The sequence below is a fragment of the Sminthopsis crassicaudata genome, chromosome 3, assembly GCF_048593235.1.
Source record: "Sminthopsis crassicaudata isolate SCR6 chromosome 3, ASM4859323v1, whole genome shotgun sequence".
In the NCBI taxonomy this organism is placed as follows: domain Eukaryota; kingdom Metazoa; phylum Chordata; class Mammalia; order Dasyuromorphia; family Dasyuridae; genus Sminthopsis; species Sminthopsis crassicaudata.
This window is the reverse complement of record NC_133619.1, coordinates 293,666,698-293,693,552: the sequence shown is the minus strand read 5'-3', so window position 1 is coordinate 293,693,552 and position 26,855 is coordinate 293,666,698. Positions and strand designations below refer to the sequence as shown.

General features: G+C 35.0%; 1 protein-coding gene across 5 annotated transcripts in view; it reads right to left on the bottom strand.

Moving 5' to 3' along the window:
- PCYT1B (phosphate cytidylyltransferase 1B, choline) overlaps nt 1-26,855 on the bottom strand; it is a 116,526-nt gene that overhangs the window by 80,649 nt on the left and 9,022 nt on the right. Inside the window, exon 1 of one of the 5 annotated variants that reach the window (XM_074300897.1) lies at nt 14,649-15,013. The exons of 3 other annotated variants lie outside the window; for them this stretch is intronic. In XM_074300897.1, coding sequence (XP_074156998.1) covers nt 14,649-14,765 — 117 coding nt within the window. In that variant the 5' untranslated portion in view covers nt 14,766-15,013. Of the gene's footprint in view, nt 1-14,648; nt 15,014-26,855 lie in introns of those variants that run through there. One more of the 5 variants, XM_074300899.1, reaches the window with a different exon arrangement.

Genomic DNA, 26,855 nt, shown 5'->3' with positions numbered 1-26,855 from the left:
GATTATTAACTTTTCATTGTGAGTAGACACTGACCAACATCTAACATCCAACATATCAAGATAAGGTCGAAATGGGTTCATGATTTAGACATAAAGGATGACACTATAAGCAAATTAGGAGAACAAGGGATAATCTACCTCTCAGATCTATAGAGCAGGGAGAAATTTATGGCCAAAGAAGAACTAGAGAACCTCATGAGAAGCAAAGTAGTTTGTTTTGATTATATTAAATGACAAAGTTTTTGTACAAACAAACCCAATGTAGCCAAGATTAGAAGGGAAGCAGAAAACTGGGGGGGAAAGTTTACATCCAATGTTTCTGATAAAGGCCTCATTTCTAAAATATTCACAAGAATACAAGCCATTCCCCAACTGATAAATGGTCAAAGGATATGAACAGACAATTTTCAGATGAAGAAATTAAAGCCATTTCTAGTCACATGAAAAAAAATTCTCTAAATCACTGTTGGTTAGAGAAATGCAAATTAAGATAACAAGTACCATTTCATAACTGTCAGATTGATTAAGAGGATAGAAAAAGATACTGATAAATGTCGAAGGGGATGTAGGAAAACTGGGATACTAATACATTGTTGGTGGAGTTGTGAACTGATCCAACCATTCTGGAGAGCAATTTGGAACTATGCCCCAAGAGCTACAAAAGTGTACATACCCTTTGATCCAGCAGTGTTTCTACTTGGTCTGTCTCCCAAGGAGATCATAAAGGAGGGAAAAGAACCCACATGTACAAAAATGTTTGTGGCAGCTCTTTTTGTAGTGGCAAAGAACTGGAAATTGAGTGAATGCTCATCAGTTGGGTAATAGCTGAATAAATTATGGCATTTGAATGTAATGGAATATTATAGTTTTATAAGAAATGATGAGCAGACTGAATTCATAGAGGCCTGGAGCCAATTACATGAACTGATGCTAAGTGAAGTAAGTTGAACCAAGAAATTGTGCCCCGCAACAACGAGATTATGTGATGATCAGTTTTGATGGATTTTCGACAATGAGGTGATTCAAGACAATTTCAATAGACTTGTGATAGAAAGAACCATCTGTATCCAGAGAGAGTACCATGGAAGACTGAATGTGGATCATAGCATAGTATTTTCACCTTTATTGTTGTTGTTTGTTTTTTCTTTCTCATTTTTCCCCTTTTGATCTGATTTTTCTTGCTCAGTTTGATAAATGTAAAAATATGTCAAAAGAATTGCACATATTTAACCTATATTGGATTACTTGTTGTCTAGGAGAGGGGGAAAGTGGGGATGGAGGGAGAAAAATTTGGAAAACACAGTTTTACAAAGGTGAATGTTGCAAACTATCTTTGCATAAATTTTGAAAAATAAAAGGCTATTATTAAAAAATAAAAACTCCTCAGTGTTAGAGCATTCACATTTTGGAAAGTATAAATTAGAGTTTGTTTAATTATTTTGTTGATTGTCTAGAATTATAAAGTGATGAAAATTAAATAATTCAGATTAAATTTAAAAGTACATCATGTTGAATTTTAGGGGGAAGGCATTTACCAGCAATCTATTAAGCATGATAGCACTCTAGCATATTCACACCACCACTTATTCAGCCATTCAACTGATGAACATCTCCTTAGTTTCCAGCTTTTTGCCTCTATAAAATGAACTGCTGTAAATATTTTTTATACAACAAAAACTTTTTCCTGTTCTTTGACCTGTTTTGGTTAAAGGCCTATCTAGCAGTACTATAACTGGGTCAAAGGGCACATATCATTCAGTAACATTTTGTGTACCATTCCAAATTAGTTTCTAAAATGGTATCACTGTGCCTATTTTCCCATAGCAGTTCCCCCTCCCCAATTTTTATGATTTTGGTATTCTTTTACACTCTAATAGATAGTTGTAAGGTGGAACCTCAAAATTACTTTAATTTTCACCCATTTCCCAGTGCTGATTTAGAGTATTTTTTCCATATACTTATAAATAATTTGGAATTCTTCCCTTTAAAACTTCATATTCAGATCCTTAGATTATTTATCAATTGGAGAATGGCTCTTTCTCCTTATAAATTTGAATTAGTTTTTTAGATATTTTGGAAATTAAACCTTTATCAAAGAGACTTGCTACAAAGATTTTTTTTTTCTCAGATAATTGTTTCCTCTTAATCTTAGCTTTATTTGGTACAAAAAACTGTTTAGTTTTATAAGATCAAAATTATTCCTTTCATTTTATTTTACCTCTTCTTATCCCCTCCCCTTTCCTTGTTTGTTTAGGAACTTTTCTTCTATATTTAGCTAGAATAGGTAATTTTTCCTCCAAGTTTTTCTAATCTATTTGTGATATGACATTTTATATCTAGGTCATGTGCCCATTTTGAGCTTATATTATATATATAAGATGTGATGTATTGGTCTAATCCAGTTTCTTCCATACTACTGTCCATCTTTCCTGGCAGTTTTTGTCAAATAGATGCTATAAGAATATGTCAAATCCTAATAACTGGCACATCATATTTATCAAATATGAGAGTACTAGATACATTTGCTTCTTTTCATTATACATTTAATCTGATTGGCTTCTTTATTTTTTAACCAGGATTAAATTGTTATAAATATTTATTGCGTTAAAGCTTGAGATTTGAAACTGCTAGGCCACTTCACTCTTACTTTTCATTACATCTTTTTATAATGATGACCTTTTTTTCCCCCATTTGAATTGTCAATTAATCCTTTAATTAATATGGCATTATAAAGTAAATGAATTTGTGTAATATTGACATTTTTATCACTTTGGATCATATGATAATCATAATCATAATCACCTATGAGAAAAATTGAAATTTTCCCAAATAATTACTTCTATCTTTACTTCTGTAAACAGCTCTTTGAAATTATTATTTATATAGTTCTTAAGTATATCTTGGTAGATAGATTCCAAAGTACTTTATTTTCTATTTCCTCCTAGATTTTATTGCTGTCATATAGGAATGTCAATGACTTATATGAATTTATTTAAAATTTTTTAAGTGTATTTAAAAGTTAAATACAAAATAGAATAAGAAAGCATTTTTCATGTACACAGCAGAATTTTTATAAGAGAAGATTCAAAATATGAAATAAATATCCATTTCAAGGAAACATATAATAAATATTACACATATTTAGAACTATTCATTTTTTTACTCTGCTTCCTTGTAAGTTTTGTTCTCTGATGTGTAGTTTTAACTTTATTTTTTTTCTTCCCTCTCCCTACCTCCACCAAGCAGGCTACAATCAAGCACAGATATATTTCTACATACACAAATATAATAATGCACATATATACACATATTCATCTATGGAAAGTTCTACTACACTTGTTTATCTTCTTGTCTCTCTGAAGGTGGATAATATCATCCTTCTTGGGTCCAAGTCTTTCCATATTTTTCTAAATCCACCAACTCATTACCCTCTATACTACAGCAATATTCCAATCATATACTATCTACTTGTTTTAAATAGTCTAAAATAATATTGATTCATATAGATTACATATAACATAGTTTCCTTGTTATTCTCTTTTGATTGAATCTATTTTAACTTTAACTTTAATGATCACTATCCCTGCTTTATTTTTTTAATTAATTCTACTCATTATTATGTTTGTGTTTCTCTTCTTTTCTATCCCTGCTGACTCCTCTACTTTTACTCTACACCTTTCTTTGCTATTATTTAACCTATCCCCCATTCTAAAAGTCCCTCCCTTATCCTCTCCCTCTATCCTTTCCTCCCACCATTTCCCCTCTTCCTTTATCCCTTTCCCATTAATCTACATACCATTCTATGCCCTATCCCCTCTTCTTATTTTTTAATAAATTTAGAAGATTTTTATGCCCTTTTAAACACACACACACACACACACACACACACACACACACACACACACACACTATTGTTCCCTTTTTAACCTATTCCCAATGAAAGTAGTACTCCAGAATTGGAATTTCTTATACTATTGCAATCAAGATTCCTCTTTTTTTTTTTTTTTTTTTTTTTTTAAATTTCAGGTAACCTAGCTATTCTTATGTTTTCTATATTCTCTAGATCAGTTGTTTTTCTAATGAGATGTCTAAATGGCCTTCTATTTTTTCATTCTTTATATTTTATTTTATTATTTCTTGGTTTCATAATTTTGCTGACTTCCCCCTGCCCAATTCTAGTTTTCAAGGACTTATTTTCTTTCTTATGATTCTGGATCTCTTTTCTATTTGATTGACTGGTTTTTCTTAGATAGTTCATTTTAAAATAATTTTTCTTCAGTATCTCTTATTTTGTTTTTAAAGTATTTTTTGAGTTCTATGATTTTTTTTTTTTTTGGCAGAAGTCCATTTCATGTTGCTTTTTTGAAGTAGGAGAGGCTTTTTTTTTGCATCAGTAGCCTCCTCTAAAGATGAACCCTGGCCTTCCCTAATCCCATAGTTTATTCTCCTCAGAGAAATTTATTCTTCCTTAGAGTTTAATTCAATAAGATGCAATTTCAGAATTAGCTTCTCCATGAAGTTTCTTCTGATTTTCCTACCTATTTGTATTTAACTACTTTATGTTTTTTTATATTTATTCTGTATACATGCCACCTCCCCCCATATTTTTACATATACTTTTACATAGTAACTTTCTGTGTTTGAGTTCTCTTCTGCCTGATCATTTTGTAGCAGATTATTTGTATAATCACCTCAAGTCCTGGGGTATGGGAAATGCTATTTCTGGGTTCAGGTGATTCTTCCTTTCTCCCCCTGGCCCAGAACCCAAACCAATAATTCAGCCCTCCTATAAGTGCCTGCAGCCAGCAGTATCCCTACCTCACTGGGCAAGCGCTTATTCTTTCTTGCCAGAGGCTACTTCTCAGCAGCACAGCTGGGCCCAGTGTCCCTTATCAGCTGAGATTCCCACAATCTTCCCTGACTCAAAGCCCAATGCCCCACTCTGTCCTAGAGGTGAAAATTCCTGTGGCTAGGGCAGAAACTATCTCCCAACCCAGATAGCCACAGGACTCACTGCTTTCTATATCAGCAGAACTCCTCTGCAGGTATAATCATTCTTTATAGGGATCAAACCTCTGATCTGGTTTACTTCTTGGATATTCTTGGATTGTCCCTGGAGGACTACTCCTCTCTCTAACTAGCACGTGTTTTTAACCACTCTACATTCACCCTAAAGCACAATTTTGTCTTGTTTCTGGGGTAAATCTGGAGAGGTTAGGATATTCTGATCTACTGCCCCATCTTCCTAGAAACCCTCTCAAATTTATTTTTTTTAACCTGCAAGTTTGCTGAAATTATGGATTTTTCAATTATTTTAGTGGCCTTTTTAGTCTCCAGGTATACCATAATATCTGCAAAATGTGATAATTTTGTTTCTTCTTTACCTATAGTTATTTCCCCAATTTCTTTCTCATGTCTTATTGTGATAGCAAATTTTTTGAGAATATAAAAGTAGTAACAATGCATATCCTTGTTTCACTCCAAAATTGGAAAAACAAATCTAGTATATTCACATTACAAATAATAGTAGTTATGAATTGGTCAACCTGCCATCTGGGGAAGGAGTGGGGGGAAGGAGGGGAAAAGTTGGAACAAAAGGTTTTGCAATTGTCAATGATGGAAAATTACCCATGCATATATCTTTTAAATAAAAAGCAATAATTAAAAAAAAAGGAAAAAAAAAAACAAATAATGGTAGTTTGGGGTTTTATAGTATGGTATACTATAGTATAGTATATAGATATATACAATTTGTCATCTTAAGAAAAGGTCTATTTTCTATTACTTTTTAAACAGAATTTTATTTTGTCAAAAGCTTTTTTTTTTTTTTTTTTTTTTTTTTTTGGCATCTATTGATGTAACCAATAAAATATAACCAAACATTTTCCCTAAGCATTATTTTTATTATCCTTACTCCTGTTTTTGGAGTGCTATTCAGATTGTTATCCATTTATTAGTATTTAAGGATAAAACAGCATTCTAAATGTTTTTAAATCATATTCTATTGATGTATTCTAGCTGTCATCTTCATTGCTACAAGAATGACTGAACCAGTCAGTGGTTCAGTAATAGCAGCTCTCTCCCATGTCATTTTTGAACAATTTTATTGGATAAGATAGGATGGTTCATCATTAAAAACAAACTATGTACAGTGGTTGAATCTCACACACACACACACACACACACACACACACACACACACACACACACACACACACACTTTTACCAAGAGTGATAATCAGAGAATCTTTTTGTTGTTGTTAATATTCTGGACCATCAAGAAAGATTTTGTATGGAGCTCACTATCTCTCAGATTCCTCTGCCACATTCATAGCGCTGTGAGTGGTAGCTGGAAAGGGCCTTAGGTTTAAAGCCAGAAAGGCCTTCAGAAACCATTGAGTACAACCCTTTAATTTCACAGTTGAAAAAACTGAATTAAATGACTCTGTAGTTAAATGACTTGGCCTAAGTCAAACAGATGGTAAGCATAAGAAGTGGGATTTGTACCCCAGTGTATATGGGAGTCCTGCTAAACAAGGCAGAGGTACTTTACCTATGATGGAAATACAAGTTTAACAATGGCCCCTATTCCTTTGAATTTTCTCACTGAAAAAAGGGTCTCAGTTTTCTCACCTGTATGTAAAGGAGTGCTCCTTGAGTGTGTTGGAGTTGTGCAACAGTGTATTGTCCTAAATTGTCAGTAATTCCTCACATGGTTACCAAGAAACAGCTGGTACTCATATAGCATATAGCATTATATGCCTTGAAGTTTTACTTGATAACTTTGGGTAGATAGATCAAGAGAAGACACCACATTATTTATTTATTTATTTATTTTTACCAATTTCAAATGGCTGAAAACATCACACAGAAGTGTAAGATTCCAGCTTCTTGTGTATTAAGCGCAATATTACCAAAATATGTCATGTGCTTAGAGAATATAAGCACTAGGAACCCTTGCCACTTGTTGACATTGACTTTCTATCAACATAAAGAGGTAGCAAGACATCTAACATTTATAAAAGACATTCTTCTAGAGTTCTCCCTCTTCCTTACCTCATATATCCAACTTGAGTTAGCTGGGTGATACAAGACATAGAGCTCTGGGCTAGAGTAGAAAGATCTGAATTTAAATCTAAACGCAGACCTTTAATAGCTGTGTGATCATGGACGAGTCATTTAATCTCTGTTTGCCTCAGTTTCCTCAATTGTAAAACAAGGTAATAATAGCACCTTCCTTTTAGGGGTTATGAGAATCAAATATAATAAGATGTGTAAAGACCCTGGCACATAGTGAGTGCTTAACAAATGCTTATTTTTCCCCCTTTATCGCTTTCCAAATAGTTGCTAGATCTACCATTTCTGCTTTAAAAATGTCTTTCATCCTTTCTCAACATTCTCACACACCTTTGTTGTTGTTATTTAGTTTTTTCAGTCATGTGCTACTCTTTGTGAAGAGCAAAAGAGCAAAACTTCCCATTTGAAGTTTTCAGGGCAAAGACACTGGAGTGGTTTGCCATTTCCTTCTCTAGCTCATGTTACAGATGAGAGTGAATTGACTTGTCCAGTTTTACACAGCTAGTAAGTGTCTGAGACTATATTTGGACTCTGGTTTTCCTGTCACCAGACTTGGAGTTCTAGAAGTACTGCTCTACCTAGCAGTCCCTTTCCCACATCAACCACCTTAGTTTAAACTTTCATTACCTCTCACCTAAATTATTGAAACACTCTCCTAACTGATCTCTACCAATCCCAGGCCATCCCACATTTTACTGCCAAAGAATATTCCTTTAGTGCATATCTGACCACATGGCAGCGTTACTCAGTCGATTCCACCAACTTCCTAATGCCTTCAGGATAAAAGAGGAACTTCTCCATTTCTGCCCCCCCCCCCCCCCCAAGGTAAGGGTTAAGACTTGCCCAGGGTCACACAGCTAGGAATGTTTGAGGCCAAATTTGAACTCCGGTCCTCCCGACTTCAGGGCTGGTGCTCTATCCACTGCGCCACCTAGCTGCCCCTCCAATTACCTTTTAAATCCATATACAACTTGGCCCCAAACTATTTTTCAGTGCTCACAGGACATTACTTCCCTTCTTGCACTCTGCTCCTCACACACAGCACTGCATCTCTGATCTCTGCAGTTTTGTGCTAGTTCTCCCAGATAGCATCTTCTGAGATGTACTCCTTCCCTCCCTCACTTTAAAGAGCCCTTCTTTTCCTTTAAGTCACAATAAAGCCACATCTTCCACAGAGAGCTTTTCCAAATTCCCCCTCCCAAATGCTAGTGCTTTCCCTATCAGACTACTTTGTACTTAAATCCTTTGTATATATTTGTCTTTATTAACTATGTATGTGTGTATGTATACATATATATATATATATATATAAATAAATCTATTTATATGTGAGCATATGTGTGTGTATATTCTTATATTCCCCACTAGAATGTAAGCTCCTTTGTGAGTAGGGATAATTATCATTTTTTGTAATTGTATCCCAAGTACCTAGCACAAATCTGGTACTTAGTAGGGTCTTAATAAATACTCATTGATTGATAAAACACATTCTGGTTGAGATTCACTATTTAACAATGGGTATATAAGCGTACCCAACAAGAAACTAGAAAGCTTCCACAGTCAGTAGTAAAGGACTGTAGGGGAAATACATCTCAGTGTCCAAATTTCCTGCCAGGATCCATTTAGATAAGGGAAGAAACTTTGAAAGCACACTACTTAATAAGATGTTAACTTTGGCTGCCATCGAGAAGTCTAGAGCTATATTTTATTACCCTCAAAGGGTAATGCACACACACACACACACACACACACACACACACACACACACACACACACATTTCTGCCAGGAATGATGCCAGAGGCTTCAGGTCACCATACATGCTGATGTTTTGGAGAGAAGCTTCCCTAGCTTTTTACTTGGTTTTGGGCTTCTCTGAAGATGGAGAGACTGAAAATGCTCCTAAATAATACATCTCTCAGCTAAGAGAGGAGCTAAAAAAAACTTACATACCTTACTATAACTACAGCTCAGAAGAATACTGAAGGAAAGGAAGCAATAAAATGCAGAAAATTGAATTACATGGTCAAGATTTTGAATGAGACATTTTTAAAAGAATCTTGAAATTCATGAAACATACAAGTTCATAGAAAACTTCATGCCTCATTGAGATAAAAGAGGCTAAAATTTTGCAACATTTTTCAAATATATTCCTCTTTCTCCTCTGACATTGTCACCATTCTAGCTTAGCCCTCAAACCCCCACACCTGGATAACTGTAATAGCCTTCCCATATGTCTACCTGCCTCACATATTTCCCCATCATCATCTTTTTTTCTGGTTATACTAACTTTTAAAATATACATTTCTTTATGACTCGTGTTGGGAGAGAAAAACCAGAACTAAAGGGAAAAACCAGGAAAAAAAAAACAGAAAAAAAAAGTGAACAAAGCATATGTCAATTTACATTCAGTCTCCATAGTCCTCTTTCTGGATACAGATGGTGTTTTCTATCCAAAGTTTATTGGGATAGTTTTAGATAATTGAACTGCTGAGAAGAACCAAATTTTTCATAGTTGATCATTGCACAATATTGCTGGTTCTGCTTGTTTGCTCAGAATCAGTTCGTGTAAATCTTTCCAGGCCTTTCTAAAATCAATTTGTTCATCATTTTTTATAGAATAATATTCCATTAATTTCATATACTATACCTTACTTATTCAGCCATTCCCCAATTGATGGAGAATCTACTCTTTTTCTAATTCTTTACCATCACAGAAAGCTGCTACAAACATTTTTGCATGTGGGTCCTTTCCTCTCCTTTATGATTTCCTTGGGATACAGACCCAGTAAAGGTACTGTTGGGTCCCCCCTACAATCTATCCTCCTTTAAATCACCACCAGTGATTTTTCTAAAGTACAGATCTGATCATGTATCTCCCTATTCTATGTATTTCAGTAGCTTCCTATTGCCTCCTGGATCAAATACAAAATGCTCCGATATGCAAAGCTCTTCATAGCCTAGTCCCTTCCTTACCATTTCAGCCATCTTACACTTTGCTCCCTGACATGTACTCTTTGATCTAGTAACTCTGGCTTCCTGACTATTCCATGAACAAGCCTCTACTCTGGACATTCCCTCTGTCCCCCATACTTGGAATAAATATCCTTCCTTCTCAAATTTAACTACTCATATCTTGATTTCCTTTAAGTTTCTACTAAAATCCCAGCTTCTATAGGAATCTTGTCCATACCTTCTTTATTCCAGTGTCTTCCTTCTGTTCGTTATTTTCAATTTATCCTGCACATAATCTGCTTTGTATTTATTCGTTTGAATATTGTCTGCCATTAGATTGTGAGTTTCTAGAGGCAGGCTCTATTCCTTATCTTTTTTTTTTTTTCTTCCTGGTATACCCAGTGCTAAGCACAGTGTCAAATATTGAAGACCAATCTTCAGTACAAATAGGGAGTGAGGATTGAACCCTTTCCTTCCTAGAATTTTAGCTATAGAAATAATTTTGGTAGACATACCAAACATACTACCAGACATTCTAACACTGTGAGACAGGTGGGACTCTCTTCAAGTTCAAATTTTGGGATGGAAGACTATATTGCTGATAAGGATGATGATCAGCCCATACCATCAACTAGTTTGTTTACAGGAGCAGATAGGTCAGCAAATCACAAGATCTATTCAACTTCTGACCAGACCAATTTATAATTTCATAGGAGATGCTGAAAAAATAGTTACATATATAGCTAGAGGGTGAAACTATTGTTTACCTAAGTAAGCTATTTCTCAGGTGTAATTGTATATATTCTTTGATATGTGTGGTACTTACTGAATATTTGTGTAACATAGATACATTTGTATAATTTTGCTCTTTGTCTATTTGCATATTTGCGGTTGTTTATTCATGAACTGTTATTATGTATTTTTAATTTTAATTTTGTTTTTGCATTTTCAAATTTATTTTATTTAAAGAAACAGAATAAGAAAAAAAGAAAGCAGAAAAGGAATACAAAACAAAATGAAACAAAACAAGAGAACATCGTCATGTGCTCAGGCGAACATTAGGGAGGATTCAAAATACAAACCAAAAAATACCAGTTCAAGAAAGTACATATATTATTAAAAGAAATTATATTCATGAGTATCCATCTTTACTTTTTTGTAAATTGTTCTTTTGTTCTCTGCTGTGTATCATTTTTACTTTTTTCTTTTCTCCCTTTCATCCCTCTCTCCCTCTTGCCAAAGGAGGCTATGGACTGTTATTATGCATAGTTATTAATGTTTTTGCATTAGCTGTTGGGCGTATTTACACTTATGGATTTGTATTACTACTATGACGTGTATATATATATATATATAGCATGTAATTTAAACCTCAAATCACTAGAGAGCTTTCCAGAATTTGGGATTATAGACAACTATATGTATATGTATATGTCCAAACATACCCCAAATATTTTATTAGATATTTAATTTAGGGTAAACTGCAAAGAAGTGGTCCTTAAAAGCCTATTACCTAACAACAGAAACAAAAATGAGATTTAACAAAAATGTAAAAGACATGGTCACATCAAGTGATCTTTTTATGAGATATAAATTATTCTATTGAATGATTCAGAAAGAATTACAACAGGATGAAGAAAAGTGGACTATGTTGCTGAACAATTCTCCCTTCTCCACTTCCTTTCAGACTATAGACCTCCAAAGCAATATCCTGTTTCTTTTTTTTCCTCCTTGAGTACCATCATGGGAACCTGAAGCCTTTTCCTCTGGATGGAGGATGGTGGGCAACCATTACTTATTTATTTTTTTAAATTTTAGTTTGTTTTTTAAAATTAATATTAACCTCTCTGGCATTTACTATTCAGGGGTATAGGAAAATATACTCGGGAAGAGGCAACTAAAGAAATGTATCTCCAGAAAAGAGATAGAGATGCATATATCTGAAGTGTTTTGTTTTGTTTTTTAATCAGAAATCCTATCTTTGGCTGGGGGGTCAAAAGAGGATTAATAGATTTTTGGATACTACTTTGCAGAATACAGAAGGAAACCTGGACAATAAGTCAAGCAAACCCTCATCACCACATCATCCCTCTAACACTATAACATATAAAATAAAGGAGTTAATTTCCAGCTCTATATGTTATAGTCCTTGAAGTGTAAATATAAAGAATGGGTAGATTCATTTAAGGCAACTAGGTGGCAAAGTGGACTTGAAGTCAGGAAGACTTTGAAACCCTGGGTAAGTCACTAAATGCTGTTTGCCTCAGTTTCCTCATCTGTAAAATGAGTTGGAGAAGTAAATGGCAAACCACTTCAGTATCTCTGCCAAGAAAATTCCAAATGGGATCATAAAGAATTGGATGCAATAAAAAAAACCAACTAAACAACATGATTATTTAGACTATAGCTCTACACCAACAAATAAAATTCTCTCATAAGAAATAGGATTTCAAAGAGTGTCTATTCTAATTTTCTCATTTTATATATGTCAAAACTAAGGCCCAGAGAGAGAGAAAATAATTTCTCTAGGTTGTAAAATCTGGAAATATTTCTAATATACCAAAATTGAAAGTGATTTTCCAGTTGGCTATAGTCTCTATTTAATTAATTCCAAATTTTAATTACCCATGATAATATTAGAAAATTGAAATCCAAACATGGGATACTGGAAACAGTTTAACCAATGGATTTAACCTCTTTTCCCTACTTTATCTTAAATTAAAGCTGTGAACAAGAAATAATGTCTGTCTTTCCTTTCCCTCACTTACCCTTCAGGAAGAAACACTAGAGGGTAGTAAAATGATTTAAAGAAGGCAAAGAAATACAAGCAAAACACCAAAATAATGAACAGCATGAATAGTCTGTCTGTGACTTGGAAGGTCCTCCTCCTTCTCAACTTTTCCTAGGCAATTCTTTTAAAAGTAAATGAAAGGCCACTACAGACATATACTTAAAGTATTGCCATGATTGCCTCTTCACTGCTATGCTATAATTATGAAGAATTATTTAAACATCAGTGTAGATTTTTCCAAAAAATCTGGTTAATTGCATAAATGACTTCTAACATCAGTCTAGTTCCAAACATCTAGTTTAGACCTTATCTTTAAATCTAATAAGTTACAACACCTAGTTCTAAATTATTGGAAAAGTGTTGCGACCTGCCTTCCTTTATGGGGTCTATGCTGGCATGGGGACTCTGGAGCATGACTGTCCATGTCCTTCAGTGCACACTGTAGTGTTGTGGGGAAGTGACAGTGATTCCGTTGTTGACAACTTAAGAGTAAGAGACCCTCAGAAAATACATGGCCTTCTGATGGAGAAGAAGACGCCTCCAAAAGAGGAAAGACTTAATGAACACAGAGCTGCAACATTTTCCCATTGTTCCCTGCTTTATTCAAAGTTATTTTAAACCTATTCTTGAATCTTTATTAGGAAGTCTATATTCTCTTTGGGGCTAGACTTTTAGTCTAAGAACATTTAATTTTGTAAATGTTATAGTATATATTGCCTCAGAAAATTCTTCCATTTCTGATTGAATACATAACACAAACATTTAATACCTTCCAGACCTCAGTTTTCTCATCTGTAAAATGAGGATATTAGACTAAAGATGGTCTACAGCCTGATTCCAATCCTAAAGAATATGATCCTATGTTTGTACTTCACTTCCAAGACAGAGAGGTGATGGGATCTTGTCTCTTCCATTGTTTAAAAAAGAGAAGAAAAACAAGGCCACCCAAAGTTTCACAGGACTTCAGAAAACAGAAAGTGAGCCATCCCTTTTGGCGTTTCCCGGTTAGGAAGGCCTCACTTTAGGGACCACGCAGAGCGAACCTACAAAGCCAAGGTAGGGATCCTGAACAGCAGTAGAGTAGCTGGCCAAATTCAGGACTCCCCAGATGAAAACCGGCCCTCCATCCTGAGGGGCTGACACCTTACAACACACTATTTCAGACACTCATTAACACAGCTCTCTCTTCTCCAAATGGAGCAAGCTCCAGTCCCACCTACCTGAAGTGAAAGCCTAGCGGTGTACTCTGTAAATCTTACACCTCATTTCAGACCCAGGTGTGACGGTCACACCATTTAGAACGCAGCTTTGAGAGGCTGTTTTCTTTTTCAGATGAAGGTAGAAGTTTTGCCTGCCTGTCCTTTTTCTTTCCCCCAAAGCTCACCACCAGCGAGGATGGATACCTTTGCTCCAGTTTATTACTGAAGGAGGGATTTCCCCAGGATAAATCAAAGAAATGCCATTTCCAAACCATCCTTTTCTCTTCAGAAGCGAATCCCTCACCTAAAGGGGAACACTATCCCTTCCTGCCCAACACAGAAACACAGTTTATTCAAAGCAGCCTGTTTCTCACCCAGCCAATGCAATTGTTCCTTAGAAGCTAAAAACCTCCCTGACTGGAAGTATTAGACAGCATTAGGCTGTTGTCAGATTTTCGTTTATGAAAACCCTCCCACATTGCTTTCCCGACCAGCTGAGACACCACCACCAATTCCTTTGTGACTAAATTTCTGTGGAGACAGAGGAAAGGCAAAGCCCCATTTTGACACCCACCTCTGCACACATGTGTACAAGCACCCATGCACTGCATCCTTTGTCTGTACTTACCAGTCGAGGCTGAGGACATGTGTGCTCTATTTCCTCCATGGTTCCTGAGGGAAGCTCATTAGAAAGGGATTTTGGGATACCTGTTTCTGACTCAGCATCAGTGGTGAGCACTGGCATGGCCAGCAAATGCTCCCGGCGCTCTCCCCCTTCTGTTGTTCTCCTTCCAGGCGGAAAATGTTTTCTTTGTCACATACTTCCCCCACCCCCCCTCTTCTTTCCTCCTTCCCTGGAGGGACTAAAGGGTTTGGTTGTTTTGTGGTTTGGCTTTTTTCTCCCTTCCCCTTCTTTCCAGGAGACGCAGGGCGGCAAGGCCTCACTTTATCACTATAACAACGAGCCGGCACTGAAGCAGCTGGGATGGGATACAGTAGTCTCATTTGCATGAGGCTCTCTGGTTGGCTACTGTCATCCTAGTACCACTCCATTGGAGGTAGGGGCTCTATTGGCAGGGCGGCCCATGCACCCAGCAGCAGAACTTGGGGCTTTTGTATCTCTTTTTAATTTGGAGGCAAAGGACTGTCGTCTGGCTGAGAGGAGGAGGGCTGCACTACATAGATAAGAAGGACCGTTTGCTGAGGTGCACAGGGTAACTTGAGAAGAAATACTAGGATGTCCCTTCATGAGAGGAGAAACGTGACTGTGACCTTGGGGGCACCTTGGGGGCACAGATGCAGGGTCATTTGTTCGGAAATTGCTGCCCTGGGAAAGCCCCCAACCTGAACTCATTCTTCAGGCACACTTCTAGGAATCACTTCCTAGGCAGACAGCACTTTGCTAAGTACTGGGGGAGCTACATGCAGACAAATACAACTGTACATGAAAAATACACTGGAGGAGTCAAAAAAATGCTTTGTAAGGTCCAGGACAAAAGTACTCACTGACTAAGGGAGCCAGGGAAAAATCTGTGGAGAAGATGGCCAAATGCACCGTAAAAAAGTAGTCTGATGTGCAGTACAGAGTGTGTGGATAGGTGCCTAATGAGATAAGGATCAAAAGGTAATGGGGCACCAGGATGTGGAGAAGTTGAATGCCATTCAGAGGGATTTACAGTTCTGAGAAAGAGAGAGAGACAGAGAGACAGAGATAGAGGGAGACAGAGACAGAGAGACAGAACCAGAGAGACAGACAGAGAGACAGAACCAGAGAGACAGGGGGGGGAGGGAAAGAAAGAGAGAGAGAGACAGAGAGAGAGGAGAGAGAAGAAGCAAAGACAGAGAAAGAGACACATATATATATACATAAATATGGAGAGACTGAGAGAGATGGATAATAATGGCTATATATCTTAATTTATACATATATATGGGAGAAAGATGAATAAAATGTGGACAGAGTTAGAGATAAGAGAAATAGATATACACACATATATACATATACATAGAGAAATGGATATTTTACATATACAAATTGAGAGAGATGGATAAAAATGGATATGTAGCTTAATGTATACATATTTATGGGAGAGATGAAAAGAGGTGGATAGAGGGGGAGATAAAGAGATACACACACACATATATATATACATATACATATAGAGATGGGTATTTTATATCTATATTGAGAGAGATAGAAATGATGGATATATAGCTTTATATATATATGGGAGAGAGATGAATAAGAGATAGATAGAAGTGGAGATAGAGAGATAGATATACACACACACACATATACATATATATATATATATATACATATATATGGAGAGATCGACATAGATATAAGCTGAGAGATGGATAATAATGGATATATCTTAATGTATACATATATAAGGAAGAGAGATGAATAAGAGGGGGATAGAGGTGGAGATAGAGAGATAGATATACACACATATACATACACTTATATATGGAGAAATGGATACTTTATGTATATACTAAGAGTGGTAGATAATAATGGATATATCATATATATGAGTGTGAGTGCATTTATTAGGTACTATGTGCCAAGCATTCTGCTAAGTTTTAGAAATAAAAATAAAAGCAAAAGCATTTAACAGTCCCTGATCTCAAGGACTTTATGTCCTAATGGAAGAAGATAACAAATTTAGGAAATATTAAAAAGAGTGGGGAGAGAGGAAAATACCCAAATAAGGATAATGCAGCAGATGAGGAGAAGGATGTATAATCCAGAAAGAATGGAGATGAGAGTGAGATGGAGTATGGTTAAGAAACTTCCTAAAATGGCCATGGGAAAAGGAATCATCAGTGAAGAGAGGAATCTTTCCACTGCTCTAGGACGGAGGTTTCCCAGTGTGGCAATTCAGATTGTGAGGAAGAGAAGGGAATGGACTCAAGAGCTATTGCAGTTACAAAATCAACAGGATTTAGAAACTAATTGAACATGAGAGATGAGGGATGGGGGAGAAAGAAACAAAAAGAGCACTAAGTTTTCAAAGGAGACTGGGTGAATGGTGGAGCCACCTACAGAAATGATGAAGAAAGAAGAAAAAAGTAGGCTTAAAGACAAATAGATAATACATCCAGTTTTGTACTTGTATTTGAGGTGCTGATGAACCATCTTGGTCCTACAAGCAGTTGACATACTGATCTATTACTCAGAAGAAGAAAGGAGTTTCATATATATATATGTAAATATAGATAGATATTCTCTCTTATATATAAGAGGAGAGGAGAAGAATCAGAGAATCATGGGGATCTGAGTGATTGTCTAATCTAATCCTTTTATTTTATAAATTTTTTATAATATTTTATAGGTTAAGAAACCAAGATTCAGTGTGATGAAATGCTTTGCCTACGCTCACATAAGTGCTAAGTAGTTGTTCTGGGGTTCAAACCGAGGTCCTCTGACTTCAAAACCTCAGAATCTAGAAAAGTGTTTCCAAACTTTGTCATATTTTAGCTTTAACATCTATCATATTTGTCCCCTTCTTTCCATTCATATAGGTATCACCATAGTTCAAGTCCTTATCACCTTTTTCCCATTAGAAATAAATGCAGGAGGCAGCTAGATGGAGCAGTGGATAGATCACCAGCCCTGAATTCAGGAAGACCCGAGTTCAAATGTGATCACATGACACTTAACACTTCCTAGCTGTGTGACCCTGGGCAAGTCACTTAACCCCAATTGCCTCAGGAGGGAAAAAAGAAAGAAATGTGGACATTCAAAAAAAGGAGAAAAACATGGAAGAAATTACCTTTTAAATCCAAGAATAGGGAAATAATTCATCATCGATGAAGGAGGTGATAAAAAATACAATGGACAATTTTTGTTACTTAAAATTAAAAAGTTTTCCCCCAATAAATCAGACCAATGCAGTTAAAAGTAGAGGCGAAGCATATAACTGAGGGAAAAAAACTTTGTAGCAAATTTCTCTGATAAAGGTTCATTTCAAGGATATATAAGTAACTGATTCAAATTTATAAGAATAAGAGTCATTGTCCAATCAATAAACAGTAAAATGATATGAATAGAAATTTAAATATTAATAGCCATACTTTTAAAATGACCAAATTAAAATTTGAGAACCAATTGTCTTTATGATATTTTTGTTATTAGAGAAATGCAAATTAAAGCACCTCTTAAAATTTTACCTCACATTTATCAGATAGGTAAAGTTGATGAAAAGGAAAATGACAAATGCTGGAGGAACAATGAGAAAACAGGTAACATTAACATAAACATTGCTTGTTGAAAACAGATACATTAACACACTGTGAAGTGATCTACCCATTCTGGAAAACACTATGTCTTAAAGGTTATTAGATTGTGCATACTCTGATCCAGTGCTAACTAACACTCCTAGGTCAGTAGCCCACAGAGATCAAAGAAAGAAGAATAGGATTTATAAATACAAAAATAAATCATAACAGCTCTTTTCCTAGCAGCCAAGAAGTAGACATCAAGCCAGTGTCCATCAGTTGTAGAATGGCTGCAATTAAAGTATATGAATATGCTGAAATACTATTTTGTTATAAGAAATGAAGGAAATATTTTCAGAGAAGCCTGGGAATATTTGTATAAACAGATATAGAATGAAGTAAGCAGAACCAGGATAATAATTTAAACAATAATAATAAAAATATCATAAAAAAACTTTGAAAAACTTAAGAATTCTGATTAAAACAATGGCTAAGTATTGTTCTCGAGGTTGCTAATTACTTGGAGAGAAGTGATGAATTCAAGGTTTAGATGGAACATTTTATAGATATGGATGATATGGGAATTTGTTTTGAGTGTAATTTAATATAAAGATTTTCTTTTTCAATGCAGGGGTGAGATAGGAAGGAGAGATAAAGGAATTTTGCCAATTAAAAAATTAAATTAGTCAGGTTTTTTTAAGTGCAGGGAAGGCACCAATAGATGATGAAAATTAGGAAATTAGAATAAGGGGGAAGATGATCATGGGAGCAATCTTCTTGAGAAAACAAGAGAAGATGGTATAAAAAATATATGTACAAGGGTTTAACCTTGCTATCGAATAGGGTCACCTCTTTATCAGAGAGTGAAGGAGAAGAGAATGAGGTACAATCATTAAAACTCCATTTTTTTCTTTTGATTTAGTCCCCAACTTGCATTTGTCCACCTAGTTTTACCTCAGAGGAGTTCTACTGTTTTAATAAATCAAATTTATTAATAATATAAAAATTAATACAAATATATTCCTCGATCTCTGGATTAGCGATGGTACTAAAGAAGAAATGTTTTTACCTAAATAAATTAAAATTAGCTTAAATAACAAAATAAAAAAGCTTAAGTACAACATTTCATTCTATTTTGCTTGAGCAAAACAGTTATGACAGCAACATTTTTGCATAAATTAAAATTGCCCTTAGCTGGAATAAATTGTACTTATCAACATCAGCAGCTGTGTAGTCATGATGAAATTATTGTTATTATTACTTGTTAGTATTTATAAACACTTTTACTTTCTAAGTGCTTTACAATCACTTATTGTTTAATTATTATCTAATTATTTATTTACAAGCAATCTTACATGTAGTTCAGCTTAATCAAACCTCCAAATGCAGACTTCATCATACAGGAATAGTCAACATATTTTTTCTCCCTCCCTGAAGGGATATAGGTCCACAGACATATGACTAAAAGACAGTGTGAAATAAAAGCACATTTATCAAGGGATTTGAGCAAAATACTACATTTTTTGTGGGTGATGCAAATGCTTAAATGTCAATTTATAAATGATTTTGTACCTTTGCCCATCCAATTTTCATGCACATCTGACATTTTCATTGGGAAAAAAATTCACAAAATTAAATAGTAAGAGAAAGTTATATGTTCTAATTGGTAGTATTTATGAGGATGCTAAGGAGAGATGTAGAGGATTTGGTGAATTTTGAGAATTTAGTTTCAAGTGTCATAGTTCTAATCCAGTCCAATGTTGAAATATACAATGATAGAGTAGAACAGTATCCAGAGTAAGTGGATGTGAATCCAATAAGCACAGAATTTATTTAGAACAGGAGTTCTTGACTTATTTTTTTTGAAGGGGATCATGGCAGTCTAGTGAAGCCTGTAGACCCTTTTTTAGAATAATATTTTTACATATAAATATATATATATATATATACATATATATATATATACAATATAGAGTATACAATATGCACGTATACATATAATATAGAGAATTACAAAGGAAGGAAATTTATATTGAGATACAGTTATCAAAGCACTTTTTTTTTTTTTAAGTTCAGGGAACTTAGGTTAAAAAGTCCTGATTTAGACTTATATTTTTTTCTGTCTCCATTTTCCCTTTTCTCCTTCACAGTCCACCTTACTGGCATTGCAAAGCTGGTTGTATTTAAAGTGGGCATGGAGGCAAAAGCAGAATAGCCTTCTTCACTATTAAGCAATACTTTGTTGAGAGCCTGGAGGTCCTGGATGACCTCTCCAGGGTATTTGTGCATGCAGGTTGTCCCCCTTTTACTGTGTATACTGAATGATGTCAAAAGTCACTTGAGATTTAATAATAGATAAAACCAGAAAGTTCAATTGGGGATGAATCTATTCTTCAAGGTCAGCAAGAGCAAAAGTTGATTACCTAATAGAGGACACTCTGATCCCCTCATCTCAAAGTTGGTTGTGCCATGGGAGCATTAGAGAGATAACTACCTCCAGAATCATTCTTTTGTGGCACATGGATACAGATACACAAGGAAAACTATCTGGCAGGTAACCTGACTCCCCCAAGCTGCTCTAAGCTTTGTGGCTGCTCAGCCACAGAGGGATCTCATTTGACTTCTCTTGCCATCCCTTCAGTGCCTCCTGCTTCTAAGACTGTCAGTCAGTCAGTCAATAAACATACAGTACTTTTTCTTTTCCCAGAATTTTCACTGGCTAGCCCCTACTTCTGCCCCTTGGCTTGCCTGGTTTTCTTCAATATCCACCTAAAATCCTACCTTCTATAAAAAGGCTTTTGTGATTTCTGCTTCTCCCTCTTGCCCTTAAAGCTTATTTTATCTTATGTGTACATAGCTGTTTTATCTCCCCTATTAGAGACGAGGTCTTTCTTTGAATTCTCAGCATTTAGCACGGTACCTGATGAATAGAGGGCATTTGATAAATGCTTATTTTGATAATTCCGGCACTAGAGATACAAAACAAAGTAAAACAGTTCTTTTTATCTCAAGGAGTTCACTTTCTCTTTTTAGTACCTTGACTGCCTGATGATAATATCATCCCTTGTTAATATGTACTTTTTTCTTTTAGACTGCCTCTCTGGAGAGACATTATATATATCTAATAGTATTTTTAATATTAAAAATAAGACAAAATATTTACATATCCCTCTCCTTTCCAAAGAGGCATTATATATATATATATATGTATCAAATAGTATTTTTAAATATTAAAAAAGAAAAAGGACAAAAAATCTACATATATAAATCAATGTATCAAAAAGTCTGAAAATATCTGCAGAAAAATGTTTGTGGCAGCCCTTTTTGTAGTGGACAGAAACTGAAAACTGAGTAGATGCCCATCAGATGGAGAATGGCTGAATAAATTATGGCATATTAATGTAATGGGATACTACCGTTCATAAGAAATGATCCAGAGAATGATTTCAGAAGGGCCTGGAGAAACTTACATGAACTGATGCTGAGTGAAATGAGCAGAACCAGGAGATTATTGTACACAGCAACATCAATATTATATAACGATCTATTCTGATGGACTTGGCTCTTTCCAACAATGAGATGATTGATGCCAGTTCCAATGATCTTGTGATGAAGAGACCCATCTATACCCAGAGAGAGACTGTGGGGACTGAGTGTGGATTACAACATAGCAGTCTCACTCTTTTTGTTGTTGTTAGGTTGCATTTTGTTTTTTTACTCATTTACTTTCTTTTTTTTTTTTTGGATCTGATTTCTCTTGTGCAGCAAGAGAATTGTATAAATATGTTTATGCATATTGGATTTAACATATTTTAACATATATTGAATTGCTTGTCATCTTGGGGAGGGGGGAGAGGGAAGGAAAAGAAAATCTGCAACACAAGGCTATGCAAGGGTCAATATTGTCAAATTATCCATGTATATATTTTGAAAATAAAAATAAAAAGCTTTATAGGAAAAAAGAAAGAAAACATTTGCAGTGTATAAGATTTGTGTATTAGGGTTGCCTTCTCATATCTCTTCTTTCCCACTGTGCTTGCTAATTCTACAGTAATATTTTTGTTTATTTTCCCTTCCTTTTATATTGCTGTGGTTTTCTTGGCTCTACTTACTTCACTCTTCATTAGATCAAGTAACTCTTTTCATGCTTCTCTGTGTTTATTGCATTCATCATTTTTATTTTTTACCATACAATAATATTCCATTATATATATGTACCACAAATTGTTTAACTATTCCCAATTTGATGAACAACTACTTTATTTCCAATTCTTTTATCTAACAATTTATGTTTTAAATGTTTCTTTTTATCAATCTCTTGGAACATTTTAGTACCTTATTTACATAATTTCACATTTCTTTCCAAGATAATTGTTCTGATTCACAGTTCTACTCAATGATGCACTAATGCACTTATATTTCTATAACACCTCCTACATTAACTGTCTTCATCATTTATTATCTTAACAAGACTAATTTTTAATTAACCCCCTTTCCACCTATAAATGGGGATTATCCTTCACTATGACCTAGGGTTATGCACTTATTCTAGGGATATAACCATTGCTCAAAACACTTCCGTAGACCCTCTTCTAGAAGTGCCTTCAGATACAATTGATGACTACTAGATGATTAAATATAGTCTCATCCCTCATGTAAAAAAAACCAAACCTAACCAAACCCCAAAATCTTAAAAAGTTATATTAAGCTTATTCTCCCTTATCCAAATCCATGTCTTTATCTATGCCTATAGCCTGAATTAGGAAGGAATAAAGCATCCTAGAGTGTGGTGCATTAGCACATTACCCCAGAGAACCCAGCAAGTGTAAAAAATGACATTTTGGATTTCTGAATCACCATGGATATATATATATATATATATATATATATATTCATGTGACTATCAAATCGGCATCTCAACCTTAAAGTGTCCAGAATTGAAATAATCACTTTCCTCTCTCTTAAACTTGCCCCTCTTCCCAATTTTCCTGTTTCTATAGATTATACCTCCATTTTCCCAATTATCTGTATTCAAAACCTTAGATTCATCTTTGAGTCTTTTTTCATATTATGTAACTAAATCCTTTTGATCTTATCTGTACAGTTCTCACATATATCTTTCTCTTCATCCATATTTCATCATCCTAGTCAGTTTCATATTATTTCTTTCCTTCACTATTGCAGTAATTTGCTAGTTGATCTTCTGGTCTTCATATTCTTTGTTCATAGATCTTTAGTGTCTCTCTCCTACTAGTGGGATAAAATATAAATTCCATAGCCTGGCACTTACTGCCCTGCACAATCCGGCTTTCAGTCAGTCAATAAATATTAAGTACCTGCCATGTACCAGTCACTATGCTAAATGCTGGTAATGCAAAAAGGCAACCAAAAATCCCTATCCCCAAGGAGTTCACAACTAATAGAGGAGACAACAAAAGATTTATCTATAATGCAAAGTATATATGGGATAAATAGGAAATAATTAAGAATTATGGTTGGAAAAATCTTCTTGTAGAAGATGAAATTTTAGTTGGGACTTAAAGGAAATCAGGGAAGCTAGCAGGTAAAAATGAAGATGGAAAACATTCCAAGCATGGGAATAGCCAGTGGAAATGCCCAGAGCCAGATGTGTCATGCTGGTAGAAGAACAAGGGGACCAGTGTCATTAGGTTGAGGAATATGTGGGGAATAAGGTATAAGAAGACTGGAAAGGTAGGAGGAGGTTGAATGCCAAACAGAAGATTTTGTATTTTTATCCTGGAGGCAATTGGAAGCCACTGGAGTTTACTGAGTAGGGAGGTGACATGGTCAGAGCTTTAAGAAAATCATTTTAGTGACTGAATGGAGGATGGATTGATGTTGGAAGAGATTTAAGGCACAGCAGCAGACCATAGCTATAGTTCAAGCAGTGAAGGCCTGCACTAGAGTGGTGCTAAGTGTTAGCTGAGGAAAGGGGGCATTTTAGAGAGATGTTAAAAAGATGAAATCAAAAGGCAAATTGGATATGGGGAGAGGAGAAACAGTGAAGAATCAAAAAATCAAGGATGTGAGCCTTGTCCTATAAGATACTACCCTATCCATATAAGACTAGGGCATCTTATAGGCTACTTACCAAAAAGGACAGAAAAAGGACATTTGTGTAAGAAACGCAAGAGAAAATCTGCTTAAGGAGAAAAAGAAGAGGGCAGAAATGGAAATGGTCCTTTAGAAGTAAAAGTACTTATTGGTGTTTAGGATAACTACTGCATATTATTTCCCAGAAGTTACTTCATACACTACTGCTTTTAAGACTGAGATTTATAACTAGAAAAAATGAATAAAAGGACTTTTGGGAGATTATGGGACAATTGCATATTGACTGTACATGGCCATATCTGACAAAAGTGTAGATTTGTGCAATCAATCTGTACAATGTACCACCATTCCCCTGGCATCCTTCTTTTATCCTTGGCATCCCCAAACTTACAGTGTTTTAAAATACTTCTTTATTATTTATATATTATTATTTTTGCTATAAATCAAAGTTTGAAACAAAAGGCCCATTTCCTTACATTAGGAATTTGTCATGATATATTTCTTCAAAATAAATTCCTGAATAAATGCAGGTAACTTTAGGATAAAATGTTTCATGTTACTATGGTAGTTTGGTCTTGCAAAGAAACTATCAAACTGTATTTAAAAAAATACACTCTAAAAAATATTATGTGGTTAATGTCACCCAAATTCTTAGATGGAGCTTTTCCTTGGTAATTAAATTTCCTTTTCTTCCCTCTCCTTAACCTACACATGGAGGTTATTAAAGTCAATCTCAAGAGAACTAATTTAAAATGTGATTACTATAGTACAGTGACCCTAATTTGCTATTCATTAAAAAAAAAAAAAAAACAACTTAGCAGTGCTCTGATTTTATTGCATTTTGAGTTTCTCTGCCATACTCTAACTATGCATTGATTGCCTCCTTAATTAATAGACTATGGAGGTAGGGCATTTCTTATTAAACAGGGTACAGAATATGAAATCTTACAGACACTCTGCAGCATTTATTTACATAAGTCATATTGATGGGGTTGATACAATGACAGAGAGAGAAGGAAGGAAATTTGGAAGCTGTCTGCCAAAAAGACAGTTTCCTTTGTTAAAGCAGTCAACTCTGGTATGGATGACACGAGGTCTACCATATAATTATTAAGTAAAAGTCTTTATGTTTAATTTGCTTTCCTATCCCATCTCTATTGGGAAATTTTATATTCGTGTGATGATGTGCATGGGTCATATTTGATATTCATTGTCAATTTTGTATTCATGTGTTGATATTCTTGTGTCAAGTTCTGATAAAGAGGGAAGAAAGGGGGAGAGACAAAGATATTACAATTGTATGTTAAATGAAAACAGCCAATACTAAGTCTGCATTGTGTATGTATGCTTGAATGTGTATTGAAGATGGGATACAGAAGTGAAAGCCAAAGTAAGAGGAAGAGATATTGAATGCAGAGCAGAAATCTTTGAAGAGATTATTGGGTATTTACTTTAATTCTCTCTAGCCATTAAGATCGGGATGGGAATGATGACCAAGTTTAAATAGTTTTCTGTTCAATGGAAATCATTTCTACCAGGACCTTAATCCTGAGGCTAAAATGACCTAACAGCTATCATTGGCACACTGGGAAATGACTATGGTATTCTGCCTGAGATCACTGGCCTATGGAGCTCGTAGGAATTTAGTCTTTGGGCTGGAAGAGACTGCAGAGCTCATCTAATACAGAGGTTCTTAATCTGCATCTATAAACTTGTAGTAGACTTCAAAAGTATTTTGATAACTGAATTTCAATATAATTGATTTCCTATTTTATTTTATCTGTTTAAAACATTATTTTGAAAAGGAGTACCAAGTTTTCAACAGACTGTCAAAGAGATCCATGACACATAATGAGATTAAAAACTCCTGAACTACAACCTCCTCATTTTACAGAGGAGAAAACTTAGGTCCAGAGAAGTAAAGTGATGTGCACCAAATCATAATTGATGTGGGAGGAGTAAAATTTGAACTTTGTTCCTCAAAATCCAAAACTAATGTTCTTTACCCTGATTTTTTAATACTTGTAATTCTGATAGAATTTGTTGTTTATCATTTCGTACCATTGTTTATTTTTTGTATTATTTTATTGAACTATATTTCATATATTACTATTTATCTTCCTAGATGTTTGTCTCATATAACCAACTAGATAATAGAAAATAAAGAGGAAGATAAAGTTTCTGTAGAGCAAAAACTGCATTTATGTTCCTTTGTATTACCCCACATATTCTCATACAGTACCTTCCTTGCACACAGTAATTACTCTTCCTCTCAAAAATTTTATAGATTGATTGATTACTACTTTGACCAATGACGGCCTCACCCTATATTCCTCCTCCTTCCAATACCGCCATTACCCAAAAATGAAAATCAGTGTGAATTGCTATAGTAGGAGGTGAGAAGAAAGGAAATAGAAAATCTGTTCCCCAAAGCTAATATAAGTTCCTTGTGGGGGAGGTAGTATAGTCTATTTTTTTCCCTATTCCTTTCCTCCCAGTACTTACTATTATATGAAGGGCTCAGAAAGTGAAT